Source organism: Bufo gargarizans, chromosome 4 (genome assembly GCF_014858855.1).
Source record: "Bufo gargarizans isolate SCDJY-AF-19 chromosome 4, ASM1485885v1, whole genome shotgun sequence".
Taxonomy (NCBI): Eukaryota; Metazoa; Chordata; class Amphibia; order Anura; family Bufonidae; genus Bufo; species Bufo gargarizans.
The window spans coordinates 291,205,571-291,232,587 of record NC_058083.1 but is presented as its reverse complement, the minus strand read 5'-3'; the positions used below and the strand labels follow the sequence as shown (position 1 = coordinate 291,232,587).

The following is a 27,017-nucleotide window of genomic DNA, read 5'->3' as shown; positions in this document are numbered from 1 at the left end:
TGTGCGGTATGAAAGGTGCACGTTCCAGCACAAGCCCAATAAAATTCCTTTATTTTTCACATGGAATAAATTACATTAAAAACACTGTGACCAAGAGCGCTTTGTGCGCAGGAAACGGGTAGGTCTTTTCAGTGTTTTTAATGTGATTTATTCCATGTGAAAAATATAGGAATTTTATTGGACTTGTGCTTGAACGTGCACCTTTCATATCGTACCAGCCCTGCTTTTGTTTCCATGCATTATGAGATGGAGGAGGAATGAACATAGGACTTAGGTGAGATGCCAGTTTGTTATATATATTTTTTTTTTTAACTGAGCATGTGCGACCACCTCAGTAGGTGGATGTGCACATTACTATACAGATTGAACACCAAGGGCAGCATTATAATGATGTAAAGGATTTATCACGTGAAAAATGCCCTGTCCACAAATGTAAAGCTGGTATGGACCTATCCACCCAGCACAGCTCATCCAGTCAGTGACCTGCCTCAGCTAGTGATTGGCTGAGCGGTTATTTCCTGTATGTTGAGAGGGAAGTAAATACCAGTGGGCACCCAAGAAGCGCGGAACCCGCAGCGATGTGGATCCGTGAGGTCAGTATCACTTCTTTTATAAACCTGTTATTTTTTATGTTGTCTGGACAACCCCTTTAAGGCAGCATTTTATTTACTCCTCAAATGCAAAAAAAAAAAAAAAGGTTTTAAAAAATCTGGCTTCAGATAAAACTGAAAATTGCAGTCAAACTTGCTGAGAAAGTGTCTATAAGTATCTGCTGTGGTTAGAATCCAATCCGCACACTCTGGTAAGATTGTAACATTTAGTAGTAGGTGGTTCTTTATCTGCTGTCTTCTGTGTAGGAGAACAGTAGAAATGTGCTAGATTTGTGTCATAGTACATGATAGTCTTAAGAGGCACAGTGCCCTTTCTGGAGAAACCCTCATAATATAGTTACATTATTTCAGCACAGAGCTGAAAGCTTGCCTTATAAAAATACCCTACCCATTCATTCCATCTTCTGAGATCCATGCAGCTGCCATCATTATTTCATGATTTAGGATGATGAGCTGCCATCATAGAACACAATACACGGTAATCTTACTTCCTTCAAGAAAGTGCCGATTGCTGCATTGGACCACCTGTCACATATTTTAGCTTCACATAAGAAATCTAAAAAAGTCAGCCAAAACCACCTTTTTCAGCATTACTGTCTAGCAGTATAATGTCTCCTCGCTGGGGAGAGAAGGATCAGGCCTGTTGAATTTCAATGCCCCATCCTCTTGTTTCCCCAGAAGATAAGCAGTCACCAGGGGTGTCTGGCAGCAGCTTTCTCCTCTCGCCCATTTGAAAACACAGTCAGGAGAGATAGGTATTGAAGGTGTACTGCCACAATTAAATGTCATTTTAACATACTTCAATGTGAAAAAATAGTTCCTTTTGTAAGTTACTTTCTGTTACAAAAATGTTTCAGTTGTGAGTATTTCTTTACCCTTGGTTTTCAATCTGTATAATTCTGTGCACATCCACATCCTTCAACTGCCACCAGTCATATCTACTGTTAGAATTTGTGACAGTTACATGGAGAGACCTGTAGCAGAAAGGACGCACCTCCTGAGCTGTAGCAGAAAGGACGCACCTCCTGAGCTGTAGCAGAAAGGACGCACCTCCTGAGCTGTAGCAGAAAGGACGCACCTCCTGAGCTGTAGAAGAAAGGACGCACCTCCTGAGCTGTAGCAGAAAGGACGCACCTCCTGAGCTGTAGAAGAAAGGACGCACCTCCTGAGCTGTAGCAGAAAGGACGCACCTCCTGAGCTGTAGCAGAAAGGACGCACCTCCTGAGCTGTAGAAGAAAGGACGCACCTCCTGAGCTGTAGCAGAAAGGACGCACCTCCTGAGCTGTAGAAGAAAGGACGCACCTCCTGAGCTGTAGCAGAAAGGACGCACCTCCTGAGCTGTAGCAGAAAGGACGCACCTCCTGAGCTGTAGCAGAAAGGACGCACCTCCTGAGCTGTAGCAGAAAGGACGCACCTCCTGAGCTGTAGCAGAAAGGACGCACCTCCTGAGCTGTAGCATAAAGGACGCACCTCCTGAGCTGTAGCATAAAGGACGCACCTCCTGAGCTGTAGCAGAAAGGACGCACCTCCTGAGCTGTAGCAGAAAGGACGCACCTCCTGAGCTGTAGCAGAAAGGACGCACCTCCTGAGCTGTAGCAGAAAGGACGCACCTCCTGAGCTGTAGAAGAAAGGACGCACCTCCTGAGCTGTAGAAGAAAGGACGCACCTCCTGAGCTGTAGCAGAAAGGACGCACCTCCTGAGCTGTAGAAGAAAGGACGCACCTCCTGAGTTGTAGCAGAAAGGACGCACCTCCTGAGCTGTAGCAGAAAGGACGCACCTCCTGAGCTGTAGCAGAAAGGACGCACCTCCTGAGCTGTAGCAGAAAGGACGCACCTCCTGAGCTGAAGCAGAAAGGACGCACCTCCTGAGCTGTAGCAGAAAGGACGCACCTCCTGAGCTGTAGCAGAAAGGACGCACCTCCTGAGCTGTAGCAGAAAGGACGCACCTCCTGAGCTGTAGCAGAAAGGACGCACCTCCTGAGCTGTAGCAGAAAGGACGCACCTCCTGAGCTGTAGCAGAAAGGACGCACCTCCTGAGCTGTAGCAGAAAGGACGCACCTCCTGAGCTGTAGCATAAAGGACGCACCTCCTGAGCTGTAGCATAAAGGACGCACCTCCTGAGCTGTAGAAGAAAGGACGCACCTCCTGAGCTGTAGCAGAAAGGACGCACCTCCTGAGCTGTAGCAGAAAGGACGCACCTCCTGAGCTGTAGCAGAAAGGACGCACCTCCTGAGCTGTAGCATAAAGGACGCACCTCCTGAGCTGTAGAAGAAAGGACGCACCTCCTGAGCTGTAGCAGAAAGGACGCACCTCCTGAGCTGTAGCAGAAAGGACGCACCTCCTGAGCTGTAGCAGAGAGGACGCACCTCCTGAGCTGTAGCAGAAAGGACGCACCTCCTGAGCTGTAGCAGAAAAGACGCACCTCCTGAGCTGTAGCAGAAAGGACGCACCTCCTGAGCTGTAGCAGAAAGGACGCACCTCCTGAGCTGTAGCAGAAAGGACGCACCTCCTGAGCTGTAGCAGAAAGGACGCACCTCCTGAGCTGTAGCAGAAAGGACGCACCTCCTGAGCTGTAGCATAAAGGACGCACCTCCTGAGCTGTAGAAGAAAGGACGCACCTCCTGAGCTGTAGCAGAAAGGACGCACCTCCTGAGCTGTAGCAGAAAGGACGCACCTCCTGAGCTGTAGCAGAAAGGACGCACCTCCTGAGCTGTAGCATAAAGGACGCACCTCCTGAGCTGTAGCATAAAGGACGCACCTCCTGAGCTGTAGCAGAAAGGACGCACCTCCTGAGCTGTAGCAGAAAGGACGCACCTCCTGAGCTGTAGCAGAAAGGACGCACCTCCTGAGCTGTAGCAGAAAGGACGCACCTCCTGAGCTGTAGCATAAAGGACGCACCTCCTGAGCTGTAGAAGAAAGGACGCACCTCCTGAGCTGTAGCAGAAAGGACGCACCTCCTGAGCTGTAGCAGAAAGGACGCACCTCCTGAGCTGTAGCAGAAAGGACGCACCTCCTGAGCTGTAGCAGAAAGGACACACCTCCTGAGCTGTAGCAGAAAGGACGCACCTCCTGAGCTGTAGCAGAAAGGACACACACCTCTGAGAAAGGACATGCTCCCTGAGTTGCCAGCTTGAAATAAATATAGGAGGCCACTAGAGCAAAATATGGGGGATCTCAGGATCCATATGAAGTACAGGGCTCTTTCTAGCTTTGCAAGAGATTGTCCCGTACTATGTGATGTCCAAGTTTCATTTTTTTCATCAGTCGTGGGATAACCCCTTTAATATTCCACCACACATAGTCGGCTAACAAGAAAAGCGGGGAGGGACAGCTAAAGGAGAATGTCAGATGACTGCAGGATAGGTCTAATCGCAGAGGGTTTCTTTGTGGGGCGCTCATATTTATTCTGTAATCGTGAAGCCGGTTAAATTGACATAGTTGCTGTGTACACAGAACAGTAGATTATTTGGATTGTTGCTTCCTTCAGTGGTTTTTATTTTAGATTCCTTTGACTGTTAAAATGCACTTACTTGAGAAATGATCATTGAGTAAATGTTTTTGCATGGATGTTTTCTATTTCAATACTATTGTAGTCCATATATACCTTCTGTATTGTACATTTCTGTTGATCTCTTTTTACATGTCTCTCTGCAGTGAAGGCGATTGGTGGGAAGCGCGCTCGTTGACAACTGGTGGGACTGGTTATATCCCAAGTAACTATGTGGCGCCAGTGGATTCCATTCAAGCTGAAGAGTATGTATTTGTTTTATATGTTTATTCTTTATTGTAGAAACTATTTTATTATTATCTTTTTTTTTTTTTTGGGGGGGGGGGGGGATAAGTTGTACTTTCCAAAAGCCCCATTATCTTTTACCTACAATGCATTCCCTATGTGTGACCTGTTACCTTCATTGTCCAGGCCAGTACAATACCAAATTTTTATAGTTTTTCTTGTGCTTAAGGCCTCATGCACACGACCGTTTTTTTTTTAAGGTCCGCAAAAACGGGGTCCGTACGTCCGTGATCCGTGACCGTTTTTTCGTCCGTGGGTCTTCCTTGATTTTTGGAGGATCCACGGACATGAAAAAAAAATAAATAATCTAAGTCAAGTTTGCCATTGAAATGATAGGAAAAAACGGACACGGATCACGGACGCGGATGACAATCTTGTGTGCATCCGTGTTTTTTCACGGACCCATTGACTTGAATGGGTCCGTGAACCGTTGGCCGTGAAAAAAATAGGACAGGTCATATTTTTTTCACGGCCAGGAAAAACGGATCACGGATGCGGCTGCCAAACGGTGCATTTTCCGATTTTTCGACGGACCCATTGAAAGTCAATGGGTCCGCGAAAAAAAACGGCACAACGGCCACGGATGCACACAACGGTCGTGTGCATGAGGCCGTAATGTGTTAAAAAAAAATATTTAGATTGCGACATTCACTGCAGGGGAAAATATTTTAATAGTATGGGCATTTTGGGATGCAGCAGTGCAAATTATCTTTATTATTGTTTATTTTTATTATGGGGACAGAGGGCAATTAGAATTTATATATATATATATATATATATATATATATTATTTTTTTTTTTATTATTATTATTTTTTTTTTTTATTATATTTTTTTTACACATATTAAATCCGCTCAAGGAACTTGAACATGCGATTGTTAGATTGCTTGTCCCATATGGGCGATTGAATCCATTCCTATGGAGTCCTTCTGCAGGCCATAGTTACAGAGCAGCATCTGTCATAGCTTTGTTATAAATGGAAGCCATGATACATTCATCATATGAAGATACTGAAGAATATATTGTCTATGAAACTAATACTATAATCATTCACATTTCTTAATTTCTATCTTTCTAGATGGTACTTTGGCAAACTGGGAAGAAAGGATGCAGAGAGACAATTGTTATCCTTTGGAAATCCAAGGGGAACCTACTTAATACGTGAAAGTGAAACCACCAAAGGTGAGTGGACATAATAGCTAAAACCGATTTTGCTGTAGCTTCAATTTGCCATTGCCATTTCCAGCTGCTACAGATATAATTCTTAGTAGTAAACTGTATACTCCATACCACTCAGTGTATGGATGTAGACTGCAGTAATGTGATTCATCTACCACCATGAATGTAGTTTTATATATATATATATATATATATATATATATATATATATATATACATACATACACACACACACACACACACACACACAGTTGTGTTCAAAATAATAGCAGTCAGACATCACTAACCTGATCAATCACTGTTTTTAATAGAAATTATATTTCTACATGGCAAAAAAATTACTAGCAGGTGTAGTAGAGTAATAGAAACCCAACAGTCATGCCATGCATGCTGATGATTCTGTGTAATTCAATCACTTATTGAAAGGGGCATGTTCAAAATAATAGCAGTGTGGAGTTCAATGAGTGAGGTAATTTATTCTTTAAAAAAAACAGGTGGCAATTATTGCCCTTATTTAAGGAAGGCGGCAAATGTTGTACATGCTGGTTACAGTGCATTTCTCTCTGAAATTCTGAGGAAGATGGGTAGTTCCAGACATTGTTCAGAAGAACAGCGTACCTTGATTAAAAAGTTGATTGGAGAGGGGAAAACATATAAAGAAATGCAGAAAATGAGAGGCTGCTCAGCTAATATTATCATAAATGCTTTAAAATGGCAACCAAAACCTGAAAGACGTGGAAGAAAGCGAAAAAACTACTATTCAAATGGATAGAAGAATAGCCAAAATGGCAAGGACTCAGCCAACAATCAGCTCCAGGAAGATCAAAGAAGGTCTGAAGTTACCTGTGAGTAGTTACAATTAGAAAATGCCTATGTGAAGCCAAGCTATCTGCAAGAAGCCCCCGCAAAGTCCCACTGTTGAAAAAAAGACATGTGCTGAAGAGGTTACAATTTGCCAAAGAGCACATTGACTGGTCTAAAGAGACATTTTGTGGACTGATTAAAGTGAGATTGTTCTTTTTGGGTCTAGTGGCCGGAGACAGTTTATCAGACGACCCCCAAACACTGAATTTAAGCCACAGTACACTGTGAAGACAGTGAAGCATGGTGGCGCAAGCATCATGATATGGGGATGTTGGGCCTATTTATCGCATACCAAGGATGGATCATGGATCAGTTTGAATACATCAGAATACTTGAAGAGGTCATGCTGCCTTATGCTAAAGAGGAAATGCCCTTGAAATGGGTGTTCCAACAAGACAATGACCCCAAAAATACCAGTAAACGGGCAACATCTTGGTTCCAGACGAACAAGATTGACGTTATGGCGTGATCAGCCCAATCCCTGAATCTTAATCCAATAGAAAACTTGTGGGGTGACATCAAAAATGCAGCTTCGGAGGCAAAACCAAGAAATAGAGAAGAACTGGAATGTAGTCCAATCATCCTGGGCTGGAATACCTGTTCACAGGTGCCAGAAGATGGTTGACTTCATGCAAGACAGATGTACAGCAATTCTCAGAAACAGTGGTTCTACAACTAAATATTAGTTAAGTGATTCAAAGGAAAGCAAAATCTACAAACATTTTTCAGTTTATATAGAGAATGTTTGAGTTTGTAAAGAAGAATACAAACACTGCTATTTTTTTGAACAGTCTAATATTCACTTTTCTTCAAATTTTTTTGAGGAACAACACAAATTTGATATATTTTTCTTCATGTTTTGATTTGGAATAGAACGTGTAGTGTTCCCAATGCATTAGTGTGTATGGAAATACAAGCTATTAGAAGGATTTTGAGCTTTATTAACTTTTTTAATCACGCTGCTATTATTTTTAACACAACTGTATATATATATATATATATATATATATATATATATAACATATATAATGCTTTTTTTTTCACCGCTAAAGCAAAAGACCAGAAATAGAGATGAGTGAGTCGATTTGTGAATCGTCCTGTGCCTGTGATGTCCCCGAAGCTAAGGACACTTCTTCTACTGCCTGATTGACAGTGCCAGACATCTCAGCCAACCCTGACAATCTGACGCCTTTGTTGCTGCTCTCCATTTCTCCGAGTAGCAGAAGCAGAGTCGCTGTGCTTGTGCCGTTACTCAGAGCAGGAGGGCAGGCGTGAGACTGGCAGGGCCGGCTCTGTAAATCACGCAGCAGGGGAGCGTCCTCAGCTTCGGGGACACCCCTTCACAGGTGCTGCACTCTGCTTAATGAGATGAATCAATTCGTACAAATCGATTTGCTCATCTCTAGTCAGGAAACACCGTCAGGGCAGATTATTTGTACATGAAACTGTCTATTAGTGAATGTTTTTTAAATATCAATGGTCCCTAACAATGTGGTTAAACCCCCCTTTGACCAACATTCCAGGTGCCTATTCATTGTCTATTCGTGACTGGGATGACATGAAAGGAGATCATGTCAAACACTATAAGATCCGGAAACTTGACAGTGGCGGATATTACATAACAACGAGGGCCCAATTTGAAACCCTTCAGCAGCTTGTTCATCACTATTCAGGTATCGCTCCTATCAATATTACCGGTATACTGTACTGTACACAAAAACCATAAAGGGTCATCCATTATTTAAAAAATAAAATGTGCAAGTGGGAATGTGATAAAATAATCATATTAATTCTTGCCTGGTAAATGCCCCGCCACTCCAGCGCTACTCATCTCTGCCAGTCTTTACTTTGCTGCAGCAATCACATATGTACAGTCTCAGCAGGGATGTCTGCATGTACGGCAGGAGAATGCTGGGGCTAGTAATTGCAGCAGTCCCATGTATGTACAGCAAAGTAAACAGGCCAGCAGGGAATACTTGAGCGGCGGTGCTGGATCGGTGGGGGATTTATCAGGTGAGTGATATTGTTTTTATCATTTTCCCTGCTCTCACAGATTATTTTTTTTATATCCTCTTTGATAAATTGTAACTCTGTTCAAGTTGTTCTTTGAAACAGTAGGGCAGCTTTATATTTATGGTGATTCCCATGAAACCGTTCTCGGCTTTCATCATCAAGCATAAGACATTTCTGTCTGCTGGTGACTCATTCGCGCAGCTAGTGATATCATCTCTTCCATTGCAGTGGAAACACAATATATATTTTATAGTTTTACCAGCCTTTGTTTGAGTCCCTGGGTCATATCAGGATTCTAGAGTCTGGAATCCTCTAATGTGTTGAACCAGATGTTTCCAGGAGGCAGATATTTCATAATGCAAATCTGTTTTGCTGTTCACTCAAAGCTTTCAGCAGAAAAATATGTTTTGCAATCTTTTGCTAGTTGCCAGTTGTGTTAATTGAATCTTTGAAGGTTATCTCGTGTTACACATTTATGCTGCCCCTCATTTCCTTTTTACGCTCCCCCTACTCTTCTTGGTGCTTGTTCCTAGTGTATCAGTGTACAGATCCATAGAACACATTGTATTGATTTCACAAATCGGTATACTGAATCTGGAGTCTAGAGGAGCTGTCTGCATGGAAATTGGACATAACGTCCAAGGAAGTATATGGCAGATTTACTTGCAAAATCTAAAATGAAACATGATATAAAATATTATACAGGGTGGCCCACGAAAACGTAGCCTGCCTTCAGCAATAGTATGACAAGCTGAACGAGCAAGTGGATTGTTTTTTTAATTGCCCACAAGTCACAGAAGATGCTGAAAGTGGTCCCCGTTCACGTCCATGCATCTATGGGCACGTCTTCAGCAGTGATGCTGCAGAAGGAAAAATGTTCTGCTTTTTCCAACAAGATGGGACAACATGCCGCACCTCACAGAACTCACTGGACGGGTTCATGAACTGTTTACGGAGGAGCCAACTGTGAGCAAGGGGTTATGGCCACCACGATCCTCAGACTTGTCCATGTGTGATTTTATCTGCGAGGAAATGTAAACCAGAAAGTGTCCTCTAACGATCCACATCCCCTGGATGAACCCAAGGAAAACATCACAAACACTATCCGTAGCATCACAAGCAGTATCAGCCGACATAATCCGACCTGCCCAAAGATGCATAGACGTGGGACCACTTTCAGAATGTGACTTGTGGGTAATCTTGTGAGAATGTGTTCATCTTGTCATACTATTGCTGGAGGGAAGCTACTTTTTCATGGGCCACCCTGTATATTGTAAGCATAACCATAGCTAAAATATTAATTATTTGAAATTTAATTGCATTGGAAACCTGAAACAGTAAGTGTGCCCTCACATGTTGCAGAATTTTCCGCCAACAAAATCCAGAACATAAAGACATCCCCGGTGTTAGCCTATGGGGAGAAAAAGCGTCAATACTTGTGTTCTGTTCCGCTGTGGAGTATTAATTCTGCAGCGGAACAGAACACAAATAATATTTTGTTGTGGATTTCCTGTAGTTGACTGTCTCCATTAATTTCAATGGAGATTTAATCCAGATATATATCCACAACATCATTTGAAAACAAATGCCCTATTCCCTTGTGTAAAAATCCACAACGTTGTAGAAAATCATGATTTTGTTGAGGAAATTTTTTTAACAATGTGTGAGGGCACCCTTAAGGACAATTTCCACCTTTATTACATACCTTCACCTCAAGTCAAAGTAGTACAGAAAGATGAGACCTATGTTGCTGCTATGCATCTCTATGTCTGTTCCGCATATTATAGAACATGTCCTATTCTGGTCTACAAAATGCAATGATCTACGGACCCTTTATATATATATATATATATATATGTCAGTCACACGCTAAAGCTTCTGCTTATCTTCTGCAGGACCACCCTCTGTCCATATGGGAAATGGGGGACATTTATCATTCTATGTACGACTGTTTTTTGGTGGTAAAAAGCCGCGTGCCTTGGCGCACGTTGAGTTTTGCCATTATTTCACGCAGCTTTTCAAAGTGGTCTTTGTTTTAGGGCAGCTTTTTAGATAAGCTCATTTAAATGTATTTACCACGAGGGTTATTTGATAAATTTGTCACAGGTGCACAAACAAAAGACACGCATAACTGCGACAAAAACTGCCATAAATGATAAATGCCCCCGCGTGCTTAACATTTTGTCTCAATTTACTTTCTGTCTCAAAGTAGCATTGCATGTAAATTAGGAAGCATATACTATGACCTCAAATCACAGGATGCTATATTCCATGTTTACCCTCCAGCATAAAAGTATATACAGTTATTACAATTGTTAGCTACTGTAGACATATACCTTAACACTGAAAATTGGTCCAAGGACACATTTTTTGCAATGCATTTTTCAACAGTTCAGAATCATCTGATTATCATTCAAACCAAATCGCAGGAGACGTTGTACAAGCCTATACCAACTATACAAACCGTATATTTATCTTTCACTCACACATGATTGTTCACATCTCATCTTACTGAGAATCACACAGTTATAAGTAGCTATCAGTCAGAATGTAAAGCAGCTCATTAATATTCCAGGGTCACACATTTAATGCCATAGACATTTTCACACACAAAATGTCACCAGCTTTTAATAGTATAGCCATTTAGCCATGTGGAAAATAGTGCACCTATTTTAAAATTTAAAGAATCTCAATGCTGGTTGCTTTTATATTACCCACAGTAAATTTAAACCAGTCAAAGGGTTGACCAGCAAATTAAATGTATTTTTTTTAAAAAGGCTCTGCATGGTATAATATAAGTTATGCCCCATCACACCCGTCTAGATGCTTGCCAGGTCTCTCGAGGGTCTTTGTTTCCTGGTAACTCTCAACGAGCGGGAAATATTCTTTCAGCCAATCACTGGCAGTGACCAGCTTCATCCGTTGATTGGCTGGGAGGCTTTTTCTTGTGTGTCTAGAGAAGCCAGGAAGTAGAGATCAGCCGGGGAACGGTATGCGTTAGAACAGGAGTGAGGATCGGTACAGTATGACATTTCTTATTATTTTACACTGTTAAAAATATATGTGCCAAACAACCCCTTAAAATATCATGTTTCCCTGGTCCCTAAAAAGTAGGCATCCTAAACATGACCTTTTGCTTTCAGCTGTCTTCATTCATATGTTTCTGTCTTGAGATATCTTGCCTTGCTCCAGTTGTGTGTGTGACATTGTTTCTTTACTCTGCCTTCTTTTTTCATGCCTGTTAGAGAGAGCTGCTGGTCTGTGTTGCCGCTTGGTAGTACCCTGCCATAAAGGAATGCCAAGGCTTACTGACCTGTCTGTCAAAACCAAAGATGTCTGGGAAATTCCAAGAGAATCCCTCCAGTTAATCAAGAGGCTGGGCAATGGGCAGTTTGGGGAAGTATGGATGGGTACGCAGTCAAAACAATTACTTCCAAGTCAACTGCTCTTTTGTGGAGCACCGAAAGGAAAGATGGAAAGTGGCACCAAAGGGGAACTTTATTACTTGCTGTATTTCCACATCGATCATGCTAGTCACATGACATTAGCTCCTTCTAAATGAATATTTATTGTTTAGTAAGTTAAATTGGTATACAGCACCTTCCATCTTTCTTACTGCATGCTATAGGTTTAATGGTTTTCCATAATTTCCTTTTCCTTAGAGCAAGCTGATGGTTTGTGTTATAATTTTACAATGATTGCACCGAATTATGTCCCACAAACTGTTGGATTGGCTAAAGATGCATGGGAAGTGTCACGGAGCACAATACTTCTGCAAGAGAAGCTCGGTCAGGGCTGTTTCGCTGAAGTGTGGTATGGTAAGGTGGACCGGTTGCTTTGTTTAGGAGATGTTAGACACTTTTTCCAGCAAAAAAGGGCAAAGATAGAGTTGCTACCTTTACAAAGTTCTGACAGCGACCTGTCTACCATGGGAACAAAGAATTTGGTATGTTGAAATCCAAGGTACCTCTTTTTCCCAACAAGACATTTAGCTAGAGTCAGTTGGCCTTATACACATTAGATTGTCCAATTTTGTGTAGTGTGTATGGCCATCTTTACATTGGTTAATTTCAAAATCGTTCTTACAAACAGAAGAGAAGGTAAATAAATGAAAGATAATTGATGAATATGTTCACATTTGAACGCCATTTTACACTCTACGTCTAGTTATAATCTATTCATAACATGTGCACCATCATGTCTTGTAGGATTCTGCAATGGAGACCCTGGATGGAGTCTCCAACAAATACGTTAACCTAGCCTTTTTGTTAATTCTGTGTTTATCATGAGTTGCATCTTATCTAATATACAAAGATGCAGAAATTGTATAAAACACTCTGTAGAAAGTGAATTTTTTTGAGAAACCTATGAGTTGAAGAAGTGTAGAAACATTAAACGAGTCGTATTTCTTGACTTCTGTTCGTGCCTCAGCTCAGAACCATTTGACATTAAAAGTATTGTGCTCTTGTGTATGCATTGTCTGTTATGTTTATTGGCGTTCAGAACTTGGTATGGGATCTGTTAACTGGTATTTATGGGGTATGTGGGTTTTCTGAAGATTTTTATGTTATGGTTGCACCCACATGCTCAACCCAGTTAAGTGGTTAGCACAACTCCACACTGCAAACATTGTCATTGGTCATTTTTTGAACATTAATCATTTTTAATTTCAAATCAAATTCTAGATAAAGATCCCATGCCATGGACTTTAATAACTAACTTTTATAGCTGTTTATTGTATGTGATTGCATGTATGTAGTAGAACAGTAGTCTTATATATGTTGCCTTACCATTAATATCTGGACACACATTTGTTACAGAAATAGCAACATTAATATTGTGGAGCATTTCATAATACACTTAATATGGCTGTGCTGCTTTAGTTCTTCGTACAGACATAGACCATTAGCGAGCCAATAAGGATTAGGTCCGGATGCGTTCAGTGAAACTCGCACCATTTTGCAAGCAAGTTTAGTCAGTTTTGTCTGATTGCGTTCAGTTTTTTCCGCGCGGGTGCAATGCGCTTTGATGCGTTTTTCACCAAGCGTGATAAAAAACTTAAGGTTTACAAACAACATCTCCTAGCAACCATCAGTAAAAAACGCATCGCACCTGCACTTGCTTCCGGATGCAAGGCGTTTTGCACTGAAGCCCCATTCACTTCTATGGGGCCAGGGTTGCGTGAAAAACGCAGAATATAGAACACGCTGAGATTTTCACACAACGCAGAACTGTACACAGACCCAGTTAAATGAATGGTGCGGGTGCTATGCGTTCACATCATGCATTGTACCCACGTGGAAAACTCGCTCGTGTGAAGAATTTGTGTATAACAACTGTTAAATACAGATGGCCTCTGTTCAAACAAGGGTTTATGACACCATTCATGGTTATCAAGGGCGGTGGAGGGGTTAATGTCAGCATTCCTGGTAGTCTAGGTTAGAAAAGGGAGTTAATGTTTGCATCACTGGTGGTCTAGGGAAGTGAAGAGGTTAGGCTACTTTCACACTTGCGTTCGGAGTGGATCCGTCTGGTGTCTGCACAGACGGATCCGCTCCTATAATGCAAATGATGGGATCCGTTCAGAACGTCTGCATTATATTTGAGAAAAAATTCTCAGTCTAATTGTTAGTCAGACGGATCTGTCCAGACTTTACATTAAAAGTCAATGGGGGACGGATCCGTTTGAAATTGCACCATATTGTGTCAACTCAAACAGATCCGTCCCCATTGACTTACATTGTAAGTCTGGACAGATCCGTTTGGCTCCGCACGGCCAGGCGGACACCTGAACGCTGCAAGCTGTGTTCGGGTGTCTGCCTGCTGAGCGGAACGGAGGCCAAGCGGAGCCAGACTGGTGCATTCTGAGCGGATCCGCATCCACTCAGAATGCATTGGGGCAGTACGGATCCGTTCGGGGCCACTTGTGAGAGCCTTCAAACGGAACTCACAAGCGGAACCCTGAAGTATGAAAGTAGCCTTAATTATACCAATACCATCCCTGGATATCTAATGCAGTAATGGGGTTATGTCAGCATTCCTGGTAGTCTAGGGCAGAGAAGTGTTAAATGTCAGTATCCTTAGCAGTAGAGGTTGGAAAAAGGGTTAATGCCAGCATCCTTGGTGGTCTAGGATGGCGAAAGCGTTAGGGTAACTGCACACAATGTGGATTAAATGCAGTTTTTCCGCACGGCTTTTCGTGTAGAAAAATTACAGTGGAATACAGTACCAACAAAGTGAATAAGATTTGACAAATCTACTTTGCCTTTTCTATCTGTCTGGAACTTGACCGGCTGTGAGGATTTTAAAATCACCAACATGTCAGTTGTTTTTGTGATTCTGCACCTTATGTACAGTGGTTTTCCCCATAGACTTCAATGGGGTTGTTAAAATAAACAGAAAATTGACACTATGGATGCAGACCCGTTCATACGGTTCTCTGAATGAGCCCACAGTTGTACACGGGAGAGGTGTTAGAAGTGAAACATTACCTACAAGTGAAAGTTGATCTGTCCAGATGCTAATGTTGGGGCCTTGGGCATGTAAAATGGTGTGTATATGCATGGATCTGTGCATTGCTGTCCAGCATTCAGGGAAAATGTGAGTTGATCCTATATAAATTTTATACATATTACTAAATCCAGGTACATGGAATGGAAATACCAAGGTGGCAATAAAGACTCTGAAGCCGGGTACCATGTCTCCTGAGTCTTTCTTGGAAGAGGCTCAGATCATGAAGAAGCTGAAGCATGATAAACTGGTGCAGCTTTATGCAGTAGTGTCCGAAGAGCCTATCTACATTGTAACTGAGTACATGAGCAAAGGTCAGAACTTCTCATCAGTAGTGTCTACATGTTGCTTTTTTGCCAGAACGTGGACTATCAATAGAAATGCAATAGATCAAATACGTCAAGCTGAATATTGTCATTTTCACAGCATGCCCCTCAAACTGCATTCACTTCTTTGCTTACAGTGTAAATCCAGTTTATATCTACACCATATTAATTACCATTCATGATGACAATGTATAAACAAACGTAATCGCAATATATGATTTAATAACAACACTGTAAAAATCCATCCATGAAGCAGTGTTGTCAATAATGTGGCAGTACTGGCTGAAAGATGCTTTTAGTTAGTCATTTTCGTGTTCTGTCACTAATGGAAATTTAGTGTAATTGTACCTTTTTTGTTTCCGATGAGTATATGACCCTGATCAGCCCTTTGGCTAAACCCTACGTTGAGAAATTTCTAGAATTTGAAAGGCTGTTTAAGGCCTAGTTCACATGAACGTATGGCTTTTATAGTTTTTTGCGGTCCGTTTTTCACGGATCCGTTGTTCTGTTTTTGGGTATGCCATGTACAGTATACAGTAATTACATAGAAAAAATTGGGCTGGGCATAACATTTTCAATAGATGGTTCAGAAAAAACGGAACGGATACGGAAGGCATACGGATGCATTTGCTAATGTGTTCCTTTTTTTTTGCTGACCCATTGACTTGAATGGAGCCACGGAACGTGATTTTCGGGCAATAATAGGACATGTTCTATCTTTCAACGGAACGGAAATACGGAAACGGAATGCATACGGAGTACATTCAGTTTTTTTTGCGGAACCATTGAAATGAATGGTTCTGTATACGGAACACACAAAAAAGGCCCGTACACTCGCAAAAAAAACGTTTGTGTGAACTAGGCCTAAGGGCTCATGCATACGACCATGTGCCGGCCACAATGCACGGGCACCGATCGCAGGGCCCATTCACTTCAATGGGTGCGCGGTCTGCACCGCAAAAAAACTAGTGCATGCTACTGCTACAGCTCGTCCACATACAGAGTCATTGTTTCTCTGTATGAGGACAGCACATTCTGCTGCCCAGAAATGATGATTTAGGTGTCCGCATAAACGATGATCTCAACTGATCTGATTTGTGTCATCTTTACATAGGTCGATTATCAGGAACGAGCGTTTGCATGAACATTTGCTGCCAATAATAGGCCTGTGTAAATCTGCCTTAGGCCTCATGCACATGACCGTATTTTTGGTCTGCATCCTCGTTTTGGAAAGCAGACCCATTCATGTCTATGAGGGCACAAAAATGTGGATGTCATCCACATCTGTGCATCAAGTTATAGAACATGGCCTATTTTTGGACAAGAATAGGTATTTCTACAATGGGGTCCGAAAAAATATGCAGGATGCGTATGGACCACAACCATATTTTGTGGATCTGCAGTTTACAGACTCCAAGATAGATACGGTCGTGTGCAGGAGGCCTTAAAAGAAGGATTCCAGCTTTCCCGATCATCATTTTGACAGTTATCCTCAGGAGATCCAGCCCTCTTACAAGCTGAGATATGTAAAAAGCCAACCTTTAGCAACAAATGCATTCATGACAAGAAGAGTGTAACACTCATCACTGTGGTTGTTTAGCATGCTATTTCAAAACGATATACCGGTTTTATCCAAAGAGCAGTCCTAGTAAAGTTTTCCATCTCCATAACATAGTTCTTATTATATTCCAGTTTCCATGAGATGCTCAATTTCATATATTTTACATCGGAAACATATTCTGTGGTTGTATTAACTGTAAATGGTACACTATGGGTTTCAGCAAAGCTATAAGGTGGTGGTGGGGGAGGGGTTAATTGCAGGTGTTTCTTCCATGGCCCCCTGCACCCTAATGTAATTACACCCCTATAAATGTACGGCCCTATAATAATACTTGTATATTGTTTTCATGCAGGGAGCTTGCTAGAGTTCCTCAAGGATGGCGAAGGACGAGCCCTGAAACTGCCAAACCTAGTGGATATGGCTGCCCAGGTAAAACCATTCTCTCTTTATAAAAGCCGCATGAATGCCATAGAACGTCATTTTAAGATACTATCTCCTTGCTTTTGTAGGTTGCCGCTGGGATGGCCTATATTGAACGTATGAATTACATACACAGAGACTTACGGTCTGCAAATATTTTGGTTGGAAATGGTCTGATTTGCAAAATTGCAGATTTCGGTCTTGCTCGATTAATTGAAGACAATGAGTACACAGCGAGGCAAGGTAAGAGGATTTCCATTGACTTCACTTGTGAAGGGGATAGAAAATTAGCAAAACAGATCAGCATGGGCAGTGTGTATAAAGAACATATTTGCACTAAAGCTAGCCACACAAAGGCTAACTCTGTATTCTTGATTCAGTAACAGGATTATTTCATATATTGGCACCATACCTGGGTTTCTGTCTGATCAGCAGCCAGATCATTTTTAATTGGATTTGCCTCGGTACAGTGAACACAAGATATCTTCTTAACACATTTCCTATTGTGCCTGATCATATCCTTATCTCATAGAGAAACACTATCTAATATGAGAGCACACAGGTAGCTGGCCAGCATAACACCATGGATAGACGTGTAAACTGCCACGTCACTGCTGAGGCCAGTAATTGGCTGCAGCGCCCCACAAGACCCCGTCAGTCCGGAAGTATACAAGATAGGGCAGGAACATTCCTCTAGAGAGTAAGGGAGAAAATGTGGGGGAAAAAAAACATTTACAGTATGGCGGACCCATAGCAATCTGCAGGCACAGTAGGACTAATCTGCAATTCATGGCCATGTACATGAGACTTTATTCTTTACTGTTACAGCAGCAGGTTGTATTCATTTCAATATGGACTGGTTACATTTTTCACAGGGATATTGAAGTTGTAGTGCGGCTTGCCCATATCTTTTCGACATTAGCAGTACAGTTGTAAACTGTCTGTGGAGAGGCTGGATATGCTATACCAGAGATGGCCAACCTGTGGCTTTCCAGCTATTGCAAAACTACAACTCCCAGCATGTCCAGACTGCCTACATCTATCAGCCTACAGCAGGGCATGGTGGGAGTTGTAGTTTCACAACAGCTGGAGAGCCACAGGTTGGCCATCTCTGGAAAGTCTGCCTCATGTATAACAAATAGCTCTAGTCCTGAGAATCACAAGAAGCATTGTCATTGCATGCCAATAACATTGCAGATAATAACCTGTCAATAAAGGTTATTCTGACTCATTACAAACCCTATGCAAATACTGTGAAATGCAACGAGTCTCGGAAATATATAGCATATGGAAAATGCAGACCATCGGTTCATCATGCCAAACTCAATGTGTTTTTGACACTTTTACACCTACCGTACCTCAAAGTCAAACACTATTTTTGGTGTAATTTATTGGTGTTTATGTATGCCAGCTATGAAGTGGCATAAGAAAGGGAAATGTGCCAAATATAATGTGCCTTGTGATGTATGTTTTTTAATTTGTATCTATACTTTGTGTAGTTGCACTGAGATGGGTATGCAGCCAAAAACATACAGTACCTCAAATTATTCATCAGATCAGTTACCATAAGAATAATGTGTCCATTATAGCCATACAGGGGGAGATGTACTAATACTGTCTAATATGTGTACAGTGTAAACTTGAGGGTTCAGCCGAAGATCTAACGTTTATAAAGTGCATGGCAGGATCGGGATAGAAAGCCAACAGGTGTCTAATGTATATGGCTAGGTTTAGACCAGAAACAGTCTAAAGAAGCATCAAATATATTATCTGGCGCAATGTCTAGTCTACATTTATACCAAGTTGGCTTATTTTATGCCAGAATTTTGTGGCACAACTTTGACACCATTTAACGCTGGTCTTTGAAATCTCCTGTATTGCCAGCATAGGCCTAGTGGTAAATTAGGTGCATCCTCTGGCAGTCCATACGCCAGAATAAAATCTACGGCAGCTCACAAATGAAGATAAATGTGGCAGACCCGCTAGCCCCACTCTTGCCACGCCACCTTTTCAGAAAGTGGCAAGGATGGTGCAGAAACGCCACTTTGGACCAAATTTGGCACAAATGGCGATTAAAAAAACTTCTGTTTGCAACTTCAAAAAGGAGGTGCAAGGAGATGATAAATCCCCTCATAATGTTGCAACTTAAGCCGAGCCCTCATTTCTGCAAACACGCCAATTTCCTGCTAAACCACACCCACTTGTGGAACGAGCGGAAAAGAAGCATAACATGCAAAGTAAAGTTTGTCTATAACTCTTTCTGTATAAGCATCTGCAACCAGTGTTAGCATATATCCTGAAGTCATAGAAATGTGTTCTTCCTCCCAGCCCCTCCATCTTATATTTCACTTTTAACTAGCATGACCTCACAGTGAAAACCGTAAGTTTAGAAAAGGGTTAAAGGGGTTCTCCCGGCTCTCCTATATTGATGATCTTTCCTCAGGATAGGTCATTGCTATCAGATCGACGGCTGTATGAGGAGACGGCATGCAAGTGCCATCTCCCTTCTCTCTTCCTGCTCACCGCTGCTTTGCCATAGACAGTAGCGTTGAGCAGAAAGAGAGAGACGGCACATGCGTGGGGGTGTCGGGTGTTGGAACCCCGCCAATCTGATATTTATGACCTATCCTGAGGAAAGGTCATCAATATAGGAGAGCCCGGAGAACCCCTTTAATGCCCATTTAATTTAATAGACACTCGGAGCAGAAGAACAGACAGGATGAATTTGGCACACAACTGCGCCGAATGAAACCTACGGACCCCAGACTTTAATAGGGTCATTAGGTTTCCGCTCAGAGGAAGATTTTTGAAGCGTAGAAAAGAATTCCTGCATGCAATATTTTAGGATTTTTTGAAATGTATATAGTGACATGGAAAATTAAAAATAACATCACCAAAAATTTGCAGCATTCATTGTATGCCCTGATCTGTGAACAAGAAAGGCCTTTGAGTTTGATGACTGTCAAGTATAAACAGTCCCCAGTTATGAAGAGGTTAAACAACCAGTTACTCCTGAAGGTAGTAATCAAAATACCTAAAGAGAGCTTTGAAGTAGCCAGAGAAATTGGTGGATGCTGCAACAAGTCGGACAAATTAAAGGGATGAAGGTGTGATGAAATGCTTGGAGAAGTATGTCTAGCTCATAAGTGTCCTCCTGCTGCGCTCTGCCGCTTGTCAGGCATGCTAGCTTTGATCCCATGTCAAGTTACACAGCTGCCAGCAGTCTTATTTTAAGGCGCCTTCTCTCTTTTTTATGAGGTTGTTTCAAAGTGATTACTCCAAATTGTAGGAGTGAAAGCAGACAAAGCTCTAGCCGATCCCATACATAGCTGTTACATCTGTATACCTCGAGTCTATGTTAATATTGCATGATTTTTGCTCATTGTAATACAGCAGAACACATCACAGTTGGCCATATTTCTCCCTGATAATTACAGTATGTGGTCATTATCTCAAACACGTCCTGTCTGACACTCAGGTCCCCACCTTCTGCCACTGACAGATGGTGTTTGTTCCTCTGCTGAGCTCTCTAGCGTTATTATCTGGCATTATCATTGACAGGGCGCCGTTTAGGTTTACACGTGATTATTATTTAAGTCACTAATATTTTATGTGCCTGAGCCTGGACTAATACTGTAGGAAATATGATGAAATTAAACAGTGGAATCAAGAATTATACAATGAACTGTATGTCCCACAGATATTCGGTTGTTATTATGACACCATATGGACCAGTGTTCTCCATCTTATTCACATCAATCCATCTGTTCGTTGCGTTCGGTACTTTATATAGGTTTCACAAATGTGTAACATAGATGCAGTATAGGTACCATAGTTGCTTTAGGGTATTTTTACACTAGCATTATTCTTTTCCGGCATAGAGTTCCATCCTAGGGGCTCAATACCGGAAAATAACTGATCAGTTTTATCCTAATGCATTCTGAATAGAGAGAAATCCATTCAGGATGCATCAGGATGTCTTCAGTTCAGTCTTTTTGACTTTTCAGGACGAAGATAATACCGCAGCATGCTACGGTTTTATCACCGTCCAAAATTCTGGAACACTTGCCGGGATGCCGGATCCGTCATATTTTCCCATTGAAATGCATTAATGCTGGATCCAGCTCCGAGTGTTCCAGCAAAACAGATCCGGCATTGCAGTCTGCGCATGCTCAGACCGCAAAAAATGTGAAAAAAAATAAATGTCGGATCAGTTTTTCCAGATGACACCGGAGAGACGGATCCGACATTTCAATGCATTTGTCAGATGGATCAGGATCCTGATCCGTCTGACAAATGCCATCCGTTTGCATACGTTTTAAGGGATCCGGACGCCAGTTCCGGCTACGGAACTGCCTGCTGGAATCCTCTACCGCAAGTGTGAAAGTAGCCTTATTCTTACATTACAGCAAGCCTATATTTTACAGCCGCTGCTATGCTGAGGATTCTTCATGTGAACACATTTGGTTACTAGAGAGTCTATGTTCCTGTTAATTATTTATGGAGATTTATGCAGGAAAACACAGAGGGGGAGATTTATCACCTCCTTGTGCTACTTGTTGTGGTGCAACAAAGTCTCAAACACTGTTGTCGAAAGTTTGTCGCAAGTGGCATTTCTTCATCGCCCTTGCTCTGAACAGGGGGAGTGGCGAGGATTGGGGGGGATTAGGTGCATTTTTCAGCAGCACAGGAGATTTCAAAGACCGGCGTAAAACGCAGGTCTTTGATAAATCTCCAGATTTTTTTTTTTACATTTTTTTATGAATAGTAATTATACATCAATAATGTTACGTGTTAGTGTTGAGTGCACAGTATTGTGATTAAATATGTATATTAGGACATGTACAAGTTATTGGTTTAAAATCGGAGGTAGGCTCTTTTCTTTATCTGATGGATTGTGTTATAACAGTCCATGAATAAGTCATAGATGTGCTTTACAATCTAGGTAATATATCGGCCTATGGAAATTAATGGACAGGTTTGCATTATTACTGTGCCCGGCCCCCGGTTAGCGATTATGTAGAGGTTATTATGTAGTTGCCTATTTTTGTCTTGCTCTGTGGAATATGTTTTTACATGGGATACAGTATAGGATACCGGAATGTGATTTATTTCCACAGGTGCAAAGTTTCCCATAAAATGGACAGCCCCTGAAGCAGCACTGTATGGAAGGTTCACAATCAAGTCAGATGTGTGGTCATTTGGTATTTTACTTACAGAACTTGTAACAAAAGGAAGAGTTCCCTATCCTGGTGAGTGCAAATTATTCCATGTATTCTCCAAACTGTAAGAAATACCATATAAAATTGTATGTTGGGTTGTGAAATATATATGCATTGAATTTTCTGCTTGATACAAAGTTGAAAGTGCGATAGCGCCTCCTATTATCACAAGCCTGAATATAATGATTTGTACATATGCCTCCTTTCCTTCTACATCACTCAATGTACTACTGAATAAAATATAATATATATATATATATATATATATATATATATATACACACACACACACAGAAATATATTCTGGCTTCAAAAAGTCCCAAAATGAGTCTTTTGCTCCTTTTTAGACTCACTTTTCTTTGTGACTTTTGGCATTTTACACCACTCGCTCCAGTTTTGAAATATGGGTGGAAAAGTGGCTGTGGCTAGGTGTGTTAATGAGCTAGCTGCACTCCAGATTTATCACTGAGGATTTTTTATTTATTTTTTAAGTCGCAAAATAAGTTGCAATATCCCTCCAGGAGGAGGGCAGAGAATGAAAACTGCAGTAGCTTTTCTAGACAAATGCGTTAGGTTTAAGGATAAAACAAATTTATCAAAATACATGTGACATTTGCTAAATGTGTATGAAGTACACCAATGCAGACTCAAGCGAAACGGACTTGAAATATTCCCCCATGGTGAATCCCCACCCCATAAACTTAGGCCTTGTCTTGTGTGCACATGGATGTCTCCATTTTCTCTTAATCTTTTGATTATATTATGTACTATAGATGGTGGGATGTTCAAAATCTTTGCAATTTTATGTTGGGGAACCATCTGTCCATCTTTACTTCTGACAGACTCCGTCTCTCTAACATGCTCTTTTTATACCCAGTCATGTGACTGCAAATTGCTCCTCCAACAGTTTTTTTTTTGTCTTTGTCCCAACTTTTTTGAGACATGTTGCTGCCATCAAGTTCTAAATTATTATTTTTTTAAATCTGAAAATGGTAAAATGTCTCACTTTCAACATCTGATATGTGTTCCATGATCTATTGTGAATAAAGTATATGGGTCTATGAGATTTGCAAATCATTGCATTGTTTTAGTTGCATTTTGGATATATATTGTATATTTATTGTGTCTTGAAAGATACTACTGTAGTTTCTCTTATTTGTCTCCAGGTATGAATAACCGAGAAGTTTTGGAACAAGTGGAACGTGGCTACAGGATGCCATGTCCACAGGACTGTCCCAATTCTCTGCATGAGCTCATGCTTAACTGCTGGAAAAAAGACCCAGAGGAGCGCCCAACTTTTGAATATCTTCAAGGTTTCCTGGAAGACTACTTCACTGCCACTGAGCCCCAGTACCAACCCGGAGACAACCTGTAAAGTTCTGCCTGCACCAAGCCATTTCCAGGTTGAAATCCTAGAATTTGCTTCCAGTTTAATGACTGCCTTTAACAAGGAGCTCTTTCTTCCAGTGTGGGTTGCACGTAGGCGTGAAGCTCAGAACTTCAAGAAAACTTTTTTTTTCCATGGCCAATTATAATAATCTGAATGTTCTCTTTTGAAAACAGTAAAACTATGGGGAAAAGGAAAAAAAGGCAAAACTTCTCATGCAAAGACTTGAAAGATGCATTGTATTGATGTTATGTAAACTGCAAAACCTCTGTTCATTGTAAATATTAACTCTGTGCCAATTCCCAATATTAGAGTTTTTTTTAAAATAAGAATTCATGCATTTTTAACGCGTTTCCCTTTGAGTCTACACAAGTATTACTTTTCAAAGTGCCCTCATACACTTCTATGGCTTTTTATTTAATATGTAGATGCTTTTGTTTTGCTTTTTGTACATGTACCTATAAATAATGCAAGCTGTACATACATACCACCATGCAGTACATCTGGTACATACATACAGCCATACATACTGACCGCAAGGAGTGGGGGGTCCTGTCTGGGTCATTAATGCCAATTACAAAGAAACATTTCACAGGATCCTAGAAGAATGCAATTTTATATTGCATCTTGGTTTCAAGATTGATCCAAATCATAGTATAAACTGGATACGCTCATACCTTTTTAACATGCGGTATGACGGTGGTGGTGGTAAATGGTGGCACACCAGTGCCACAAATTTGCCAGTTTAATGACTAATACATTTATTGTCTATATTCTACATCCCTCTAATTAGTATAAATGTGGCTTCTGGGAAATTCATCTGTCACAATAGCTACCTACAAAATGTTTTGTTTTTTTCTTAATTTTTAAAAACATTTAACTTCTCTCTATTTTTCACTTGCAATACACAACTGTGTAATCTTTGCCAATCTGAAGACCACCCAGGAGTACATAAGCAGATTGTTCATCTTTTTCTATGTAGTATTTACCAATGTAAAAAAAGCTGATAAAACTTATTTCTACTTGTCTTGAGACGTTCTCCAATGGAATTACTATGCACTATACATTTCATGGGGAATGCATAAAAACAGTGTTTCTTTGTATCATTCTTAGATTTATTCTGTTTATTGAACAACTGACTTTTCCATTTGGTTTTTACATCATGTTATCAATTTAAGGTCTTAACTAATTTCCTATTATCATTTCTTTACATTTTTTCATGGAATACTGTTTAACTTTATTAATTTAGTAATTAAATATGAACATTTTGCATCATTATTTTGTTATTATTCCTCTGCCCAGAACAGAATTATAAAAAAATCTGGGAGACTGTCACACCACTCTAAGGTAAAAATCGGTATCTTAATGCGAGGTAGGGAAATAAAACTAATCTTACTTTGTTGGCTTGTTTCTTCTTATAGTCATGAAATGATCACATCATTTTTGTCTGTTATATTAAAATCTCTGCCAAAGCTCTAGTTTTATAATAGACAGTGGTAAAGTACTGCCGAAATTACTGATGGTCAGATGTAGGCAAAAATCTGGACACACCCTTTTAACTGGTGTAATTTGTAGAAAATTGACTTCCAGTGTTTGAAAGTATTAATTGGAAGGGAAGCTGCATTATTTGGCAGAGGAAACAATCTGTAGGATTCACTATTTCAGGTAAGCCATATTGCGGGTTTTTTTTCGCATACACAAGAGACTTTAAATGTACGACAAGCTTGCTTTATCTTTTATCTTTGGGGTCGTTTAAAGAGTTACTGACGTTTAATTTTTTATTATAATTTTTTTTGCTAATGTGTAGGGACAGTGACAGGGAACATTTTTGTAATATACTTTATTTAGGGAAAACGTTTATTTGTGGTAGACTGGGGCTGAAATGTCCCTTAGCAGTGCTCTTTCAAATGAGCGTCACTAAGGTCCATCCGTCTTCTATCAGCATAGGAGAGACGGGCTGTGCGGGAGTTGCGGGCTTCTGCCTGCCCTGCTCTCTCACAGCCTGGTAGGGATAGGAGCCTTTATGTGTTAAAATTAAATCTACATTACCCTTTATTATTAAATATGAACTTGTACACTATGTATATTCTCACTGACTAGTCAGGCATTGCTCCCGGCGGCTGGTTCATTAGTCAGCATGCCAGGGGGGGGGGGAGGCTAAGTGTCAGCACTGGCCACGCTGGTCAGTGGGCATAGACATAGTGTACAAGTTCATATTTATTAAAAAGGGGTAATGTAGATTTAATTTGAACACATAAGGCTCCTGTCCCTACCAGGCTGTGGCTGTCGAAAAAATGTTTTATCCACCAAATAGTACACCCAATTAATACTTTCACACATTGGAATACAAATTGTCTACAAATTACACCAAAAGGTATGTCCAGACTTTTGCCTCACCCTGTATTTAGGTCAAAGGAGTTTTTTTTCTGTCGCAGATTCACACTATTGAAATACATGGCACATCTTTAAGGCAAGTTTCACACTTACCGTATGTTTATATCTCCCTCCGGCAGGCTGTTCCAGCTGGGAGCAGCCTGCCGGAGATGTCTGGATCCGGCACTGCTAGATGCTGCCTGCCACCCGCCAGCCCCATTCTCTACAAAGGTGACCGGCGGAGATCTGGCCGCAACCTGCCAAACATGGCGAGAAGTGTGCTACCGGACTAAACTGTTTAGAAATGTTAATCCAGTTTTCCTATGCCATCCACCTTTCATATCTCATTTACAATTTGCATATTTACAATCCACAGCATGTCAATAGTTTGTGCAATACCGCGTCATGTATATATAGGGGTTTTCTCCATAGACATCAATGGGGTTCTTAACATAGACAGAAAATCCTCAACAAAAACTGCACCAAAACTCCAATAAACAGTGCGGATTTTATGCGGTTTTGGTGTGGATTTCATGAGGATTTTCTGCATACAAATACGCAATGTATGCAGGTAGCCTAAAATCTTCCCAATGCCAGGCTGAAGTATCATAGTAAAAAAACTGTATGCTGTCTAAGCCCTGAGTGCCAGTTATACATGTTAATGCTTTGATTAGACATATGGTGCTTTGATGAGGAAGCTTACATTGTCTTTCATATCTGCCACAAAACCGTTTCCCAGTAGACATAACACTTATTGT

The 27,017-nt window shown here is 41.1% G+C and overlaps 1 protein-coding gene across 3 annotated transcripts in view; it reads left to right on the top strand.

Moving 5' to 3' along the window:
• The window catches only part of FYN (FYN proto-oncogene, Src family tyrosine kinase), a 159,329-nt gene extending 134,043 nt beyond the window's left edge, over positions 1-25,286 (top strand). For 2 of the 3 annotated variants that reach the window (XM_044288683.1, XM_044288682.1), the window contains exons 6-14: positions 4,266-4,364; positions 5,483-5,586; positions 7,971-8,120; positions 11,706-11,870; positions 15,105-15,284; positions 17,210-17,286; positions 17,367-17,520; positions 22,398-22,529; positions 23,666-25,286. In XM_044288683.1, the coding sequence (XP_044144618.1) occupies positions 4,266-4,364; positions 5,483-5,586; positions 7,971-8,120; positions 11,706-11,870; positions 15,105-15,284; positions 17,210-17,286; positions 17,367-17,520; positions 22,398-22,529; positions 23,666-23,874 (1,270 nt within the window). In that variant the 3' untranslated portion in view covers positions 23,875-25,286. Of the gene's footprint in view, positions 1-4,265; positions 4,365-5,482; positions 5,587-7,970; positions 8,121-11,705; positions 11,871-12,122; positions 12,279-15,104; positions 15,285-17,209; positions 17,287-17,366; positions 17,521-22,397; positions 22,530-23,665 lie in introns of all 3 variants that reach the window. The other variant, XM_044288684.1, reaches the window with a different exon arrangement.
• Positions 25,287-27,017: the final 1,731 nt, after the last annotated feature.